Raw genomic sequence first — 18,693 nt, forward strand, 5'->3', positions numbered from 1 at the left:
CTGGATTTCCACAGTATCCCTACAGACAAATTTGTGAAATCACCGGACCTCAAATTCGTCAATCGCTGCCTGAGGGTTCCACATGAAAACCCTACGCTCTCATAAAGGCAGTAGAGCTGTAAGAATTTCTGACCTCTCTGGATCTGTCAGAAGCCTATATCCACATCCCGGTCCATCACGAACATCAGCGCTTTCTCCGCTTTGCGATACTGGACCATCACTACCAGTTCAGGGCGCTACCCTTCGGACTAGCTACTGCCCCTTGGACGTTCACCAAGATCATGGTTGTAGTGGCGGCGACACTGAGGAAAGAAGGAATCCTCGTACATCTATATCTGGATGATTGGCTGATCAGGGCAAAATCTCCAGAGGAAAGTCACCAGGCGACCACCAGAGTCAAGAATATACTGCAGAATCTTGGGTGGGTCGTCAACACAACCAAGAGCTGCCTGCAGCCCTCCCAATCACTAGAATACCTGGGAATCCGGTTCGATACCAAACAAGACAAGGTCGTTCTTCCCCCTTACAAGGAGAAGGAAACTGATGGACCAGTTGCGAAACCTGTTGACCTGTTTTCGCCCCAAGGTATGGGACTACCTCCAAGTCCTCGGCCTCATGACATCAACACTAGAAGTCGTCCCATGGGCAAGGGCCCTCATGTGACCACTACAACGTATCCTACTGTTGCGATGGAACCAGATGTCCCAGAACTACTCAGTTTGCTTCCAACAAACGGCAGAGGTGCAGACCCAGCTCCAATGGTGGCTACAAGAAGACCATCTGAGTAAGGGAGTAAGGCCTATCCCCACTGACCTGGGTCTTGCTCACTACGGATGCGAGCCTATGGGGGTGGGGAGCCCACTGCCAGGAACTGATGGCCTAGGGGCAATGGGACAAGGAAGAGTCAGGATGGAACATCATCCGACTGGAAGCTCGGGCAGTCAGACTAGCCTGCCTTCGATTCAGTCACAGACTGTGGGGCGAATCTGTCAGTCATGTATGACAACGCCACAACAGTTGGCTACATCAACCGCCAGGGAGGAACCAAAAGCCTTGCGGGCAACCATTGCATGCTGGATCAAAGAAGTAATCAAGGCGGCCTACGTAGAGGAAGGCAAGCAAGCCTCCACCTCTACAAGTCAAGGCCCATTCCACAAGGGCCCAAGCAGTGTCCTGGGCAGAAACTAAGATGCTGTCACCCGCCAAGATCTGTGGGGTGGCGACGTGGTCCTCCATCCACACCTTCTCGAGGTTCTACCGCCTGGATGTTCAGGCCAGGGAGGGCACATCATTTGCAAGGGCAGTACTAAGTGGGCCAAAGGCAGCCTCCCACTTGGGTCGGGAGTAGCTTTTGTACATCCCATTGGTCCTGAGTCTATCTGCTACACACTAGGAAATGGAGAAATTACTTATCTGATAATTTTGTTTTCCTTAGTGTAGACAGATGGACTCAGCATCCCGCCCATGGTTTCCCCAAAATCCGGAACCCTCGGGTGACAATCCCCAAGAGCAAGACAAGCACGGGTAAGCCAGACCTTACCCCTAGTTAAGACACCCATAGTTGCCAGGTGTCGGCATTTATCGGTTGAATGCACTGGCGGTCTCCAGTTGGAAATCAGTTCAACCAGTCCAAGTTAATCACGTTATTCAATCACACATATATCCACAATTGCTTTTCGAGGAGAATACTGAAGAGCAGTGCTTCCTGCATGGGTATATTTTATTTATTTAACAGCTTTTAATATACCGGTGTTCGTGCGAGCACATCGCGCCGGTTTACAATAAACTTGAGAAAGGAGGAAAGTTACAAAAAACAGGGTGTGGGGGCTGGAGCAGGAGCGAAAAAGGGGGGGGAGAGAGAGGGAGGAGGTTAGGAGGAAAGGATAGCAGCTGAGAAGGTAAAGGAACTTAACATTACTTACAAGAGTGACTAATTAATGCGGGTTAGAACATTGAGACTTATAACATTGACGCTTAATTACAGCGGTTAACGAAGGATATATATAGAAAATAGAAGGTTATATAAAGTAGCTTATTTACAGTAGTTATGACAGGTTATAAGGTAACTTATTTAGCATTTAAAACAGGTTGTACAATTGAAATGAGTTTACAGAGGGGAAAAGGTGTCTGGGGTGCGGAACGGGTATGGGAGGGTAGGGGGGGGAGAGGGGTGGGTGTGAGGGTTGCAGGAGGTTGTGTCTGAGGGGGTTTAAGGGATGGACTACGAGGGGTTGGTTTCGGGGTAGGGCCTGTCTGAAGAGCCAGGTCTTAATGCCTTTTTTGAACTTGGGTAGTGAGGGTTCAAGACTGAGGTGTATTGGGAGGGAGTTCCAGAGGGCCGGGCCTGCGATGTAGGCTGACGTCAGATTGAAATCTGACTCCATCTCCAACTGCTATCAGGAGTACACTATACCCATTGGTCCTGAGTCCATCTGTCTACACTAAGGAAAACGAAATTATCAGGTAAGTAATTTCTCCATTGAATACAGAGTTCAGCAATTACCAGGCCTTTTGGCCAAGGTAGGTCTGGTTCCCATTTTTACAAGAGTTGTCCATCAAGGAACTGATCATTCTCAAGATCTCATCACTCAAGATCAAGGCAGGTTGAGCCATCCCAAACTCAAACTCCTATTGCTCACCACTTAAATGTTGAGAGGTTGATACTGAAACCCCTTGATTTGTTTGGCTTGAGCTTTTAGCTTCAAGAAAGGACTTTCTAGTGGAATCCTATAAATTTTAAATGGAGGAGATTTACCGTTTGGTGTGAGGATCTGTGTCAGTTTGCTTTCCTGCTCCACATAAAAACGGCTAGATTTTACATTTTACCTGAAGTACCTGACCTGAAAAGTTGTGTTTTTGGTAGTGGTCTGTGAGCTTCAAAGTCTAGTAAGTGTTCCAACTTATATCAAGTTTTCCATGATAGAATGGTCCTATGAACTTATCTTGCAAAACTGGAAGATTGGGCATCCAAATTGCAGATGATATTTAATGTGGACAAGTGCAAGGTGAAAAATAACCCATGCTGTAGTTACACAATGTTAAGTTCCATATTAAGAGCTACCACCCAGCAAAAAGATCTAGGTGTCCTAGTGAATAATACATTGAAATTGTCGGCTCCGTGTGCTGCGGCAGTCAAAAAAGCAAACAATGTTAGGAATTATTAGGAAGGGAACGGTGAATAAAATGTAAAATGTCATAATGCCTCTGTATCGCTTCATGGTGAGACCACACCTTGAGTACTATGTACAATTCTGGTCGCTGCATCTCAAAAAAAGATATAGTTGCACTGGAGAAGGTATAGAAAAGGGTGACCAAAATGATAAAGGGGATGGAACAGCTTCCCTATGAGGAAAGGCTGAAGAGGTTAGGGCTGTTCAGCTTGGAGAAGAGATGGCTGAGGGGAGATATAATAGAGGTCTTTAAAATCATGAGAGGTCTAGAATGAGTAAATGTGAATTGGTTATTTACTCTTTTGGATAATAGGACTAGGGAGCACTCCATGAAGTAGCACATTTAAAACTAATCAGAACATTCTTTTTCACTCGATGCACAGTTACGTTTTGGAAATTGTTGCCAGAGGATATGATTAGTGTAGTTAGTGTAGCTGGGTTTAAAAAAGGTTTGGATAAGTTCTTGGAGGAGAAGTCCATTAACTGCTGTTAATCAATAGGAAATAGCCACTGCTTGTTGCTGGCATTCCCCCAGGACTAAATTATCCATGACACGTGGATATTTATTTATTTAAAAGTTTTGTATACCGTCGTTCGAAATACATCACAATGGTTTACATAAAAGCATCGTAAGAGCACAGGGTATACATCAGAAAAAAAAATAGTACCAAATGGACTCATCTCTCTAGCACAGTACGGTTTTACTATTGAGTATGCACAGGAATTCCCACATGCGTGCTGCCTCTTGAGCCCCTCAGTTGATTGTAGAGCTTAGCTGCAATAAGATAGTTGATTCTCCAGGGAGGCGGGTAGATATGCATGGCTAATTCATCCTGTCTATGGAGAACCCCTGTTTACAGTATGCAAACTTGTTTTCTCCAGCAGCAAGTAGGGCTTAATTAGCCTTGACACATGGGGAGGCCCAAGCTGAGGGCTGTGTGGCGGAGTACTTATGTAAATAGCAATCAGGACCATGCCATGGAGTGGTGGTTACTGGGTGAACAGGCTGTGCAAAACTGTTTGCCCAAAGTTACTGTCCTTCTGGACAGGTTGTCTAAACAGTAATGGGACATGAAGATGTGAACCAATGACCAAGTTACAGCTTTATAGATGTCTTCAATGGACATGGCTCTTAGGTGAGTCACTGAAGTAGCCATGGCTCTTACCTGATGAGCCTTGGCGCAGTCTGGAATCTGGAGGCCAGGCAGAGCATAATGTGCAATACAGTCTGCTAGCCAGGTGGCGAACATGCAGTTAACAACAGCTATTTCTAGTCTAAGATTGTGAGAGATGAAAAGTTGAGAAGCCTGACAATATAGTAATATTCTCTAACAAACAATAATGGGGAGAAGAGGCCATGCTTGAGAAGTCTCACATCAAATAAAGAGGGGGAATTTTGGTGGTACTATTCTGGTCCTCACAGAAACAAGACACGTTTCCAAAGTGAGTTGTTTATTTATTATGAGAGACTGCTACCATAAAAAAATCACTGGGCTTTTAAAATATTGATGTCCCCCGGCATGTTTTGCCGAAGGCTGCATTGGGAGGAACTGAGCATACAGTAGTTCAAACACATTAACACATCAATGAAGCTACATTTGCCGATTCTGCTTAGAAAATGGCAGAGGAGACCCCAGCATGCGCTCCATTCGTGGCGAAGATGAAGGTCCCGGTGAGAGTCAATGTGTGTAGAGAGATGTTTGTGTGAGAGAGAGAGAGCAGGGGGGAGAAGGTGAGAGAGAGCAGGAGGTTGTGAGAGACCAAGGAGGGTAAGCAGTGGGATGTGAGGGATCAGAAGGGGGGGGGGGGGGGGTTGAGTTTGGGTGCCAGAGAGAGGGAACCTATATGAGGAGATTGTGAAGGAGTGTGTATGTGTGAGAGGTTGGGAGCTGGTGTGTATGAAAAAGGGATAGTGTGTATGTAAAGGTGCTAGCGTGTCTGAAGGGATTGTGCATGTGAGAGAGAGCCTGTGAAGGGGTGCATGAGAAAGAGACATAGGTAGCCTGTGTGAGGATGTATGCGTGAGAGAGGGACCCTGTATGAGGGATGTGTATGTGCATTAGAGAGGGACAGAGAGGGAGCCTGTGTGAGGGGCAGTACTGAGAACGGAGTCAAACTCTGGGAGTGGCGATAGAGTGGAAGGGTTGAGCATGGAGGTGGAGGAGTGGGGCCTGAGAGGGCAAAGTGGCCAGGGGAGTAGGGCGAGCGAGTGGAAGGGACACTTTACAGTGAATTTCTAGGGAAATCCTGCTCAAAATATTTAAAATTCTGCATCTTTAAATAATAACTTTTTTCTGTATTACTTACAGACTGTCATGTAAATTATGTTGTTTTGACCAATATAAAGTTTGCAGAATTCAAAAAATTTGTTTGCACAGAATTCCCCCAGGAGTAATAATTCATCCTGCTGTCTATGGAGAACCCATTAACCATTGGCAAACTTGCTTTTTAGCTACTTTGTTTATATGTGACAAACATGGATGTATGAAATAAATCACATAGCAATAAATCAATGAAAGCTTTTCATGTTTAGTTGTACTGTCTTTAAAAGGTGTTTGTTTTATAATTTTGTAAAGAAACTAATACTTAATATTGTAATTGCAGAAGATATCCAATTTTTTTTTTTAATTTTTGTAGTGAAAATGTTGCTTCAGTTCTTTTGGTCTTCTTGATTGGTGAACTGAACTTTTGGTCTTTTAACTGAGATGGATTACTTCACTCTAACCTGATTTGTCTATGAAATTTCATTTTTTAAAAATATTTATAACATTTTAACAATATATCTAAGAAACAATTCTTGTTAGGAATCAGCATTGGAATAAAGTATGAGTTACGTTTAAGGAACAGAATCCACATTCCAGTGCCATCAGTCCACAAATCTTAAGCATAGAATCCAATTCTCAAACACTATGAAATATAATTACCCAAAGTATCCCACATATAGTTGTGATGGCCAGAAAAAATTATAGGCTAGTAGAATTTCAACCCCAGAGTGAGATGGGGAGAGAGAAGAGGCGATGAGACAAGGAAGGCAGTTTTGACAGGCTTTGAACTCAAAAACAAGGTTGTACTGGTTCATAAAAGATATAACAAGAATCCTTTGTTTAATGACTCGTGTGGGGAAATTGAAAATTCTAATTCTTTTTAAATGTGTTCTTTTTTTTTTCAGAATAATCTATGGGATGCTATTAAAAAGAAACATGGTATGGCAGGGATGACCTCTACAAGATCCAGGAAAAGGGAATTGAATGTTAGAAACACGAAAGGTTTTACTACTTTTGAGAAAATGGGTTATGGTGGATTAAGCAGAATGCGAAGTCCCTTACAGTCTTGTGAAAACTTGGCCACAACTGGAGAGAATGTGTCTTCTCCAAAGGATTCCATAGATAGTACTGAGAACAAAAGACCTGTATCATCTGTTGGCTGTATCAGAAAAGGACACTGTGACGCAACACACACTCCAGACTCCTTGAAGAGATCAAACACACACACTGTTTTTTGCACAGCTGACTATGAGTCTTTGGAAGAAATTGTTTCACTATCCAGTGTTCAAAAAGATTTAAATTACGATGAGATTGAAAAAATGATTATCCAGAGACAAGATAATAGGGTTTTATTTCCCATAAAGGAGAATCATGTTGCATGTAATTCAGATTCTATGAATCTGTTAACTACATTCCCTGTTCTTTGTACAACAACAAATTGCAAATCAGGTCATGAAGTCACTCATACTAACAATCAACAACCTCTTAATTTTGATCTTGAAACTATCTGTATCCAGAACTCTGATAATGAATTGGAATCAATAAATTGTTCAACTGAAAAGTCTGATGAGAGAAATATTAATTGTATATATTCACCTATTGATACTTCAGATTCACATCCAGAATTATGTACTTCATTGAGCCAGAGAAGAATTTTAAGTCCAGATTCTTTTGTAAATAACAGTTTTATTCCAGATGATATTGAGCAAGCACATATTGCACCTATTCTTTCACCAGATGAATTTGTAAAGGATAACTTCCTTGTATTACAATCTGTTGCACCTCAGCAATTACATGAATCATTGCTGTCAACACCATCTCTTTTCTCAAGTTTGGAGTCATCTCTTTCAACTAATTCCTCCCCCGTACAAATGAACAAAATAAATACTAGTTTTGAGAAGTTGGATCCAATGACCTCTAGATTAACTTATTGTATTAAACCAAAACAAAAACACAGTTTTCCTCATTCTGAGATACTAAGTGACTTAAATAGTGAACGGCCCAAAAGACTTCCTGTGCTTTCTGCAACTATTACCAAAAACAGAGGTGTCACAAAAGAGAGATCAGAAATTAGTAAGGAGCCAAAGTGTAGAAGGCATCTTGGTAGTGTATTAACGGAGCCTGAAAGTATTTTGCCTCAGTTCACCAAGCCAGTAGATGCTTTTAATGATCTTCCAATTATAGATTTAGTTTCTAATGGAACTATGGTTCAGGAAGGTGAAATTCTGAGTTCATCTTCTGTTTCATTAACCACCCTAAACCGAAAAAGGAAAAGTGGTGAATGTATAGAAGACACCAATTTTGATACCAGAAGCAGTAAGTACATGGAATTTGCTAAAATTTCCAAAACGGTCGTTAAGCCTTGCATGGAAGAAAAGAAGCCAAATAATGCCAAAAGATTGTACTCTACTGGAAACCTAAGTAGTGGGGGAAAACGAACCCATGGAAAGAAACTTGGTAAGAATGTGTTGTGATTTTTGCTAATGAGTATTATAGCTAACAAGCTAAACAGGCTTGTGTTTTTGAATTTGAATATCTGAGTTGATTAGCGGGAATTAATTGCATACTTCTATTTCAATTTAAATTAGTACTGATTTTCAGTAAATCTTAATCAGCTTTGGCAGCCAGTCTAAGGCTTGAAATTCAAATATGACTCTTTAGAATCCCTGGTTTTCTTTTGCACTGCAGAGTTTTTGTAATTGCAGGGTAAGAAGTGGTACTTGTGCCAGTATTTCCCATCTCTCTCTCTCCTGGAGTCACACCTAAATGATCTGGTTTTCAGGATATCAGTAATAAATTACATAGGCATACAATGGAGATGCAGTGTTTGCAAATTTTTGTGCATATTCATTGTGGCAGACCTGCAAACCAGGCTGATAATTTGTGCCTCCAGAAGAGGGTTGGGAAACAGTTAACACTTCTGATATTTTTTTCAGCTATGGTGCACCAGTGATGTGTAAATGACAGTGTTAAAGAAAATTGTAAAGATAACACTGGCAGGGGGGGGATACTTCATAGCGAGTCAGTCAAGTAAACTCTGTAGGGTATTAAAGGCTCTTCACTTTTTTCATAATTAGTTTGTATATAAATTTATTATGTAGCACATGACTGCACAGTAATAACTTATAGTGTTTTCAGAATGATGTATTTGCAAAAGATGTACTTCAACAGTCATGATCTTTATTTGGGATAAATTTAAGTTCAGGTAACTGATTCTCTGCTTAAATCTTTCATTTTTTTTAACGTGAGGATTTAAACATTTTTGTGGATAAAATGCTTAGAAGACAATTTATATAGATATTTATGCAAGTAAAAATCTATGACTAGAATGCTCGTTTTGAAAATTATTCTTCTAGGACAAGCAGGATGGTTGTCCTCACACATAGGTGGCATCATCAGATGGAGCCCAGCACTGAAAACATTTGCCAAAGTTTCTAGAACTTTGACTGGCACACTGAGCATGCCCAGCATGCCACTGTCTATGCGGGGTCCACTTTCAGTACCTTTTTCCTATTGATAGCAGGGCTGAATTAGCCATGCTGTCATGGGAACTGTCCATCAGGGCCCAGGAGGCGGAGCTTCTGAGTAGAATACAGAGCTTTGCTCTGTGCGGCTGTGCGTGCCTTCCCGCGCAGAAAAACACTCTCTCCTCAGTCTGTTTTTTCCATGCGCAGGAGTGCACGCGGGGCTTAGTTTCTCCTCAGAACTAGTTAAAAACAGAAGAAGAAATGTCACACAAGCAGAGTCCGAGGCCTTCGGGGTTTAAACCTTGAGGTTGCAGCAAAATCATGTCCATCACAGATGGACATGATCGCTGCTACCGATGCCTCGGACCTGATCACCAGCAAGGCCACAAGTAAGCATTGTGGCAGGATGTCGCTGTGAGCCAGGCGTCAAAGGGCCCAAAAGATCCAAGCCCTTCGAGAGGTGCAATCGGGGTCCTATGCTCCACCTTCGGAGGCTCACTCGTCGCCGGGTCCCATGAAGCAAAAGACCCCTAAGGTAAGGAGGGCGGCATCCGTGGAACCCTCCACCTCCAGGACTGGAGGATCAGTCGGAGGAGATCGAGCCCGGAAAGTCCATCATAGCCACGACTCGACGAGGCATACATTAAAACGTCTATCGCAGGAGTCTAGGCTGCATGGAGTGGGGGACTCCAGTAGACCTTCGGGAGTAACCCCGCAGGGGCGTCGTCGACATCTGCGTCGAAGCCAGCGTGACATGAGTCGCTGACCCGACCGAAGCAAAAGACGCCGGATCGGTGCAGTCTGAAGAATCGACGCCTTAACGGAGCATGCATCGAGACACGAAAGACCAAAGCACATCAAGGTGAAGCCGACGCAGTGTCGATGGCGCCGCGAAGGGACTCGAGGTCGACGCCGGGGCCAATACCAGCGATGCAAGTTTCCTCACCGACACCACATACGTCAAAGTCGACGCATGCAAGGTCTAAACAGACACATTCAGAAAGTGTGAACAAGCAACGCCATAGCATTGCAAAGTTCACTGGCAGCGACCTGCAGTCTTCGCCATCCTTGGAGCGGGGAACGGTAATTACTTCTCACCCTCCCCCTAAGAGACTCCATAGCTCACGCTTCTCGGACCAATCCCTGTCTCCCAGAAGTGAGACGCGTACATCGGCGCTGCAATCCGAGGGAGAGTACGTCAGACTCACGCCCTCGTCCTTCTCCTCTTCCCCAAAGTGACAGTCCACTCATCATTCCCCAATGTCTCCTCAGGAGACGGGGGAAACATCACCCCAACCACCAGTAACAAAAAAGAGGAAGACTGGGTTGGATGGGGATACATAGAGCAAACCACGGATGCCACCACAAACCAAAGAGGCGTTTTTCCAACTGTTGTCAGGCGTTTTTCCAACTGTTGTCAGCCCTATTGGGACTCTTTGAAACGCTGCAGTCCTCGTTTCAACTTCACTCATCCCCTGCGAGTAGTGCACCACTTTCGCCTCAACCGGTGTCGTCGCCAGCGCAGGTGAGGAACCCCCTCCCCACCGGGACCGTTTTACCAAACCCCCAAAAAATCCAAAAGGGAACAATCACCGGCAAGGACAGACTTGGATTCTCCTCCATCATCACCCACATCATCAACGGGGTATCCATCTGATCCTCCGGAGAATACACCTGAACCTTACTCGCCCCCAGACGACCTATCATATTCCAAATTCCTGGACAAGATGGGGAGAGTTCTCAACCTGCAGGTCCAAAAACTACAGGACCCTCAAGTGGAAACACTTGGACTACTTAAGATATTTGACGTACCAGCTGAACCCGCTTCCTTACCATCCCACAAGGTATTGGATTCAATCCTTGAGAAAACGTGGGAAACACCCTACACTATCCCACCGGTCTCAAAAAAGACCGACCTCAAATTTAGAATGCAGAAGCCACAATTCTATTCTACACCACAACTGCCACAGTGAGCCAAGCATTCTAAAATGCATGCGCAACACCTCCAGGAAAGGACCAACGAATTCTGGATGAGTTCGGGAAAAGGTCGTATCAATCGTTTATGCTATCCTCCAGAATCAGTCAACATCAATTCTACCTGTTCCAATATCTATATGAAAATCTGCAGACATTAAAGGCGGCATTACATACTCCAGAGTCGTCATCCATAACTCAGCCAATACAGGGCCTTGAGGAAGGCATTCGACACTTTCGACCGGTGTATGAGTCGTTTGAGTCGTCGACTCACACATCCGCATCGGCCATTGCTGCCCGCTGAATGGCCTAGCTCCGCTCCAGCACCATTAGAGAAGACCTTCATGAGCGTCTAGTGAATTTACCATGCAGGGGCGACAGTCTTTTTGGGGACAAGTTCCAAGAAACGGTTGCAAACTTGAAAGACCATGCAGAAGCTGTCCAATCGTTGACACAAACATCATCCTTTGCCACACAAACTAGATATTACTCTGCCAACCGCAGACAACAATATCACCGGCGTCCCTATAGACAATATCAACAGTTTCGCTCTACTCCATACAACCCACTGCAAAGGACAGCACCCCCACCTCTTCAGGCGAGGAGGGGTAGAACAAGGCCACAGAGAACGCAAGCACAGCAGCCTCAACAGACGGCCAAAGCTACCCCATCTTTTTAATACAACCGCCATCACTACCACTGCACCCTCCAGGGAGGATCACATTATGCCTACCATGTTGGGAGAACATAACTACAGACCTATGGGTTCTAGAAATTTGTAAGACAGGGATACCAACTTGGGTTTGTTGCGGAAACAAATCTACCCCATCTAATGCCAAATCGAATTCCAGGTCAGCAAACTCAATTGGCACAGGAAATTTTGTCCCTACTTCAACAACGAGCGATCCAATAAATTCCCATACATGCTTGACACAAGGGATTTTATTCACCTTATTTCCTGATTCCCAAGAAACCCGGTGACAACGACCAATTTTGGATCTGCAGGAATTGAACAAATACCTAGTCCAAGGAAAAGTTCAAAATGGTGTCCCTAAAGACCATCTTGCCACTTCTTCAACCCGAGGACTGGATGTGCTCAATAGATTTGAAAGATGCTTACACTCATATTCCTATCCACCACTCCTCGTGGCGGTACCTGTCTTTCCAGTTTCGGGGGCTAAAAAAGCAGCAAGGAAGGTTGCTTAATAAAGCCTTGAGAGCAAAAGTACACAATAAGCAACCAAATGTCCGATCTTATACAACTTTATTGTGTAGAAACAATGTATGCAAATGAGCCTGACTCCAGCCGAGTTTTGCCCTCTTTCAATAGGGCTGCATCAGGGGCTAAAAACATACAATAAATAACAATAAATAATATGAAAATGAATAAAACTAATAAAAACATATAATAAACATTTAGAATGAACATATAAAATGACACATATAAAATGGTAACATGGATATGTGTGGTGTAAGTATGGAAACAAACATAAAAAATATGAAACAAAAATATAAATTAAGTTCATAAAATCTGCACAGTAAAATTAACAAGCAGCAGTTAAAAATGTAAACAGTATGTAAAAAAAAGTGAAGTGCATGTAAAAAAGTGAATATTGCCTTAATCACTATGACTCTTACAACGAGTGACATTGGCTACATAAGTGTATAAAAATATCATTTTTAAAAAAAAACCCATTGATAAATAAGATAAAATAAAGCTCACCACGTCTGTAAAATGTGTTGGAAAAAGAAGACAGAGAAAATTAAGTGAAAAGCTTAAAATGCTTACTATTTGCTTGTATAGATATTCTATCCTCATCAATGTTACAAATCCTTCATACCTTAGATTGTAGTAATGTCCTTTTCTACTATAAGAAAGGAACTTGCTTGCAATGCCAGGCTTATCTACTGATTACCCTAACCAGCTTGACATCAAAGTTGCCTTCCATACGTTCTCCACCAGCTTAGCGGAATGCATTCACATCTGCTACATCTTAGCAGGATTTCAGGTAATAGGCTTGGCTGAACCTAATCAGCTCAGAACTCTGATTCTGCGATGGCTCAGGGTAGTAAATTATTGTTGCAAACCTGCAACTTGGTCATCAGTTCAACATCCTTATGCTCTATTACTGTCTGGTCAACCTCTCAGGAACTGACCAAAACTTCAGAGAAGCAGTTCTGTGTGACCTGCTCTTGCAGAAGTCTACTCTCCATGAAGAAGCCCAGATTGCTTACTTAGTAAATCCTCCACTGCAATCCTCAGCTTGGGACTCCCCACAGATTGTCTAATTCAGCAATGCTGATGGATGGGGGGGGGAACAAGTTTGCTTACTGTAAACAGTGTTTTCCTTAGATAGCAGGATGAATTAGACATGAGATGCCTGCCCACCTCCCTAGACTACCTAAATATATATGCATATATTTGTTAGCTTTCATATAGACTGAGGGGGCTCTTGAGGCTAAGGCTGCACGGGAGTCCTGCACATGCTCAGTAAAGTTCAAAGCTCTACTAGCTTGGAGAGGCAAGTATGTTTGGAGCTGCTGGATGATGTCACCCACAGATCATAAGAAATTGCCATGCTGGGTCAGACCAAGGGTCCATCAAGCCCAGCATCCTGTTTCCAACAGAGGCCAAACCAGGCCACAAGAACCTGGCAGTTACCCAGACACCAAGAAGATCCCATGCTACTGATGCAATTAATAGCAGTGGCTATTCCCTAAGTAAACTTAATAGCAGTTAATGGACTTCTCCTCCAAGAACTTATCCAAACCTTTTTTGAACCCAGCTACACTAACTGCACTAACCACATCGTCTAATTTCATGTCTAATTTATCCTACTATCTACGGAAAACACGGTAAGCAAACTTGATCTGATTGATTTCTCATGCTTTACAAATTACTACTAAACATGTTATTCCTTTTTCAGCATCTGTGATCAAACAAATACAATTTTACAAAAAAGCAAATTTATTTATTTACAAATTAAGTAAATTTTTACACATTTTTTTTTTATAGCATTTAAGTCTCCATCATTGAAACATCAAAGAGTCAATAGTAGCAGCTCAAAGACAGAGTTCAGCTCCATGACACCTGTGCAAACTGGTATGTAGTATCTCATGCATTCATTTTTAGGCATTCTTTACAGTAAGTTCTGTAGGAATATCTTAACAGACCTGACAATGTCAATTTAAACATTTTGTCTGCACATGTCAAAAACTTGTGCATGTAACAGGATAATTACACAAGTAAATAGAAAAACTAATAGAACAGGAAAAGCTGAGTACCAGATTAATGGGGCTGGCTGGATTCCCCAGTCCCTGTTAGCCCAAGTAGCGCTTGAAGGAGATGGTGCCTGGAGCAGAGCAGTGGGAGCAGCAGCTTTCCAAATAAATATCTGACACAACAGTTGAGTTATTAGGTAGTCATACAAACTTGAGGCTCACTAAGCTTCCTCTTTTTTTTTTTGACCCTGTGATATTAAAATAGTGTTTCCTATTCCAGCTGAAAATACACTGCCTTTTCTAAACTGCAAATCTGCTGCCTTCAGAAAGCAAGGAAGCACAGAGAAAATGTTATAGTGGGCAGGCTATTAATTTTTTCTCACCCTCTGAAGAATAAATAAATATATTCTAAATGATTTGCCATCTAGCTAGATCACATCTAATTAATTCTTTCATTAATTGTATGTTTTTGTTGATATTTCCACTAATAATTAATGGAAATTAAGGTTACCTGATTTGTATATTCCTAGATATACATTTCCTAGTTATTTGGAAGTTACATTGAGTATATTTGTTTAAAATATGATTAGACAATGTGGCTTACATTTGATGGTGTGGATTCCATAACAATGTGATGTCATCCTATAGACCCTTCCAGCACTAGAAAAGTGCAGACATAACTTTCAGTGCTTGTTCTCAGACCTCCGTGAGATTAAGCAGGTCTTCTCTTTCTTTACCATCCTGTGCTGCCTCTTTAATGTTCTGTCATTTTTTGTTAATTTTTCAGGTACAGTGGTGTCTAGGTAGACACCTTCCAATTGATTGTTATCCCTCTTTTTAGGAGTCTTTTACTACTTTGAAGTCTCTTCAGATGTTTGCATTAATCTTTTGGCTCCAACAGTATCTGTTCTAATTTTGGTAGAACTATATAGCCATCATTCCTTATCGTCGTCCAGACGGATGGGCTTTTCCCCCCCTACCAGCAGATGGACACAGAAAAATAAAGCTTTACTGTAACTCAAGGCACGTATGTTGCTGTGCCACCTGCAGCCTGCCAGTATTCTCAGTCTCCAGCAGATTGTGTAGGTGTCCATCCTGCAGTTGGCTGTTTTGGTAGACAAGATTACTCCCGGGAGTGCAAGGCCTTGTGGCTATCCTCCTGCTTGAGTGAGCGAGCAGGGGGTGTCTGTGGCCCTTGGTGTGCTACAGCTCTCACTGAGAGAGTCTGAAAGCCAGTTGTGCTGGCTCCCATATTCCCTAGCCGCGTCTCCCCTTACGGAGTGCTTCCTTCTCTGTGGCTGAAATACTTCCTTCTTTGCTGTGGTGGCTGCAGTGCTCTGGGGCTAGAATCTGCCAAAAACAAATTAAATAAAAGTGCAGCAAAGGAGAAGGAAGCAGGGAGCCACAATCACAGGCAGTGTGGCGGCATTTGGCAGCCCATCCCGTGGTGCAGATTTCTGGGTGCTGCAGAGAAGGAAAGTGTGGGTTTTTTTTGTTTTTGTTTTTTTTGTATGTGTCAGCAGCCACTTGTAGTAAGTTCAGCTGTGTGGTGCACACATGATGGCCACTTTCATAAGAAGTGGGGCTTGGCATAGGGGGATCAGCAAGCTGAGCTGCTGACCTCTGTCCTTTGCTGGTCCTGTGGGGATGGGCCTTTGGGAGCTCCTCTCCATGATAGCAAAGGCAGGCAGCCTACTGCAAAGAAGCAGGCTCCGGAAGCAGAGTCCCATGATGCCAGGGAGGTTTTGACTGTTAGGAATGGCAACCATTTTGTCCTGCTTTTCTGCAGTAATGGAGTTTTTTGCTGGGGCCTTTGCAGAGACAACCATATTGGCCCAGTGTAGGAAGGAGTGAGCACACAGGTTAAAGCAGGAAACTGTCAGCAGCAAGGGAGCAGTCGCTGAGTGCAGATTCCAACACTGTTGGAGGAGGAAGTGGATGTTGAAATGGTGGGAACGGTGGCCATCCCCCCCCCCTCACATAACATGGTGGGTACCCTGGTTTTTGTCCTGATTCATTGGGGGAGTGAGATGGTCATTGTACCACTTGAGAAGACAGGAGATGGTCTTGCATTTGAGGGCTCTAGAAAATTCAGAACCCTTTCCCCCCTGATTTTGTGGTCCTTATGCATAGAGCCTTTTTGATTAGAAAGGTTTCAGTCAGGTGGCCCAGCTTCTCAGGGATTTTCCTCAATGGTTTAGGCTTTCTTCAGTAGGCCTGAGAGACTATGGCTGGAGCCAGGTGCAGATCTGGATTTGAAGTATATGGGCCTACTTAAGGATGGAATCCATCTTTAAGCAGGCCTTCAACGCAACAGCAATGACACTGCACTGGTGGCACTTTCCTGCTTGCTCTTCTCGAGAGAGGCAAATAACTCTGGAACATGTACCGGTGAGGCGATGGAACCAGCAGCAGCCTTCCTGACGGATGCAAGCTCAGACCTGGTGCATACCTCAGCCAGAGGCGTAGCCTCGATAGTGGCAGCCAGAAGACAACTATGGCTACGGAATTGGTTTGCTGACGCGACATCTAAAGCGAATCTCACAAGAATGCCCTTTAAAGGATCTCTCTTGTTTGGAAGCGAATTGGAGAAATTAGCCAGCAAATGGGGTGAATCCCCAGTGCCTCGGCTACCGAAAGATAGGAGTAAAAAATCTCAGCGTCCCTCCCCCAGAAGAACCAAGGGCAGAGGCTCGCAACGCTTTAGACCCTACAGGAACTCACAGTTCCAGGCACCTCGTCCCTCCAGAAGGTCCCAGCCCTTTCGGAACAGACAGACCAAGAGAGGAGCAGGCTTGGGGGCAGGCTCCAGCCGTGCTCCACAATGAGAATGGGCCGACCTCCCCACAGGAAGAGGGGATAAGGGGTCAACTTGCCCTCTTCTACCAAAGATGGGTCGAGATCATGTCGGACAAATGAGTACTAAACATCATTCAAGAAAGTTACTCTCTGGAGTTCCGCAGCATCCCTCAAAACAAATTTATGATGTCACCCTGCCACTCCCACACCAAGAGACTGGCAGTGGAAGCCACTCTGACAAGACTTCTCATTCCGAAGGCAATAACTCCGGTTCCCACGTCCCAACAAAATATGGGGTGCTATTCCATCTATTTTATCATTCCCAAGAAGGAAGGATCATACCAACCCATCTTGGATCTCAAGAGTGTCAACCGTCATCTGCGGATACTACACTTCCGCATGGAGATTCCTCGCTCTGTTATAATGGCAGTACAACCAGGAGAGTTTCTAACCTCCTTGGACCTCTCCGAAGCTTACCTTCACATTCCAGTCATCAGGATCACCAGCGTTTTCTACGCTTTGCAATACTGGGTCACCATTACCAGTTCCAAGTGCTACCTTGCGGCCTAGCAACCGCCCCCAGAACATTCTCCAAAATTATGGTGGTCGTGGCGGCAACGCTGAGGAAGGAAGGGATCTTACCTGGACTACTGGCTGATCAGGGCAAAGTCTTCGAAAGAGAGCCGGCAGGTGACCAAAGTCAAGAGCCTACTGCCGGAACTCGGTTGGGTCGTGAACACGGGCAGGAGCAGACTGCAGCCCTCTCAATCCCTAGAGTACCTAGGGGCCCGTTTCAACACCAAACAGAACAAAGTCGTCTTCCCTCCCCCGAGGAGAAGGAAACTGATGGAACAATTACGACGATTGATGACCAATGCACGCTCAAAGGTATGGGACTATCTTCAAGTCCTCTGCCTCATGGCATCAACCCTGGAGGTCATTCCGTAGGCAAGGGCCCAAATGCGACCGCTCCACCGCTTCTTGTCACAATGGAACCCACTGTCCCAGGACTACTCAATTCGCCTCCAACTACTAGCAGAGGTATGTTCTCAGCTCCAGTGGTGGCTACAGGAAGACCACCTAAGCAAAGGAGTAAGCCTATCCCCACTGAACTAGATCTTTCTCACCACGGATGCGAGCCTGCGAGGGTGGGGAGCACACTGTCAGGAGCAGACGGCCCAGGACAATGGAATAAGGAAGAGGCGGAATGGAACATAAACCTAGCATGCCTGCGGTTCAGCCTCAGACTCCGAGGCAAAGCCATTCAAGTAAAGTCAGACCAACGCTACAACGGTGGCTTACATCAACTGCCAGGGAGAAACCAGGAGCCAGCAAGTGTCTCTGGAGATAGACCCTCTCATGGCATGGGTGGAGATAAATCTACAAGGGATCTCGGCCTCCCACATTGCAGGAAAAGACAATGTCTCAGCAGACTTCCTCAGCAGAGAGAGAGTTTGGACCCAGGGGAATGGACCCTGTCAACCACAGCCTTCCAACTAATAGAAAATCACTGGGGCCTCCCAGCCATGGATTTACTGGCCACCCACCTCAGTGCCCAAGTCCCCAGGTTCTTCAGTCGCAGATGAGAGCCACACTCCCAAGGGATCGACGCTCTCATCCAGACTTGGCCAGAGGTAGACTTAGTGTATGCCTTCTCCCCATGGCCGCTACTGGGGAAGGTCATCCGCAAGATAGAACATCACAGGGGACTAGTTCTACTAGTGGACCCGGATTGGCCAAGACAACCATGGTATGTAGACATGCAAAGACGACTTGCAGGGAACCCTCTGTGCCTAC

The 18,693-nt window shown here is 44.3% G+C and overlaps 1 protein-coding gene across 1 annotated transcript in view; it reads left to right on the forward strand.

Moving 5' to 3' along the window:
- ASPM (abnormal spindle microtubule assembly) overlaps positions 1 to 18,693 on the forward strand; it is a 201,225-nt gene that overhangs the window by 17,589 nt on the left and 164,943 nt on the right. The window contains 2 exon segments of the mRNA XM_029618399.1: positions 6,340 to 7,891; positions 13,892 to 13,978. Of these exon segments, the coding sequence (XP_029474259.1) occupies positions 6,340 to 7,891; positions 13,892 to 13,978 (1,639 nt within the window).

This window comes from Rhinatrema bivittatum, chromosome 10 (genome assembly GCF_901001135.1).
Source record: "Rhinatrema bivittatum chromosome 10, aRhiBiv1.1, whole genome shotgun sequence".
Lineage (NCBI taxonomy): Eukaryota > Metazoa > Chordata > Amphibia > Gymnophiona > Rhinatrematidae > Rhinatrema > Rhinatrema bivittatum.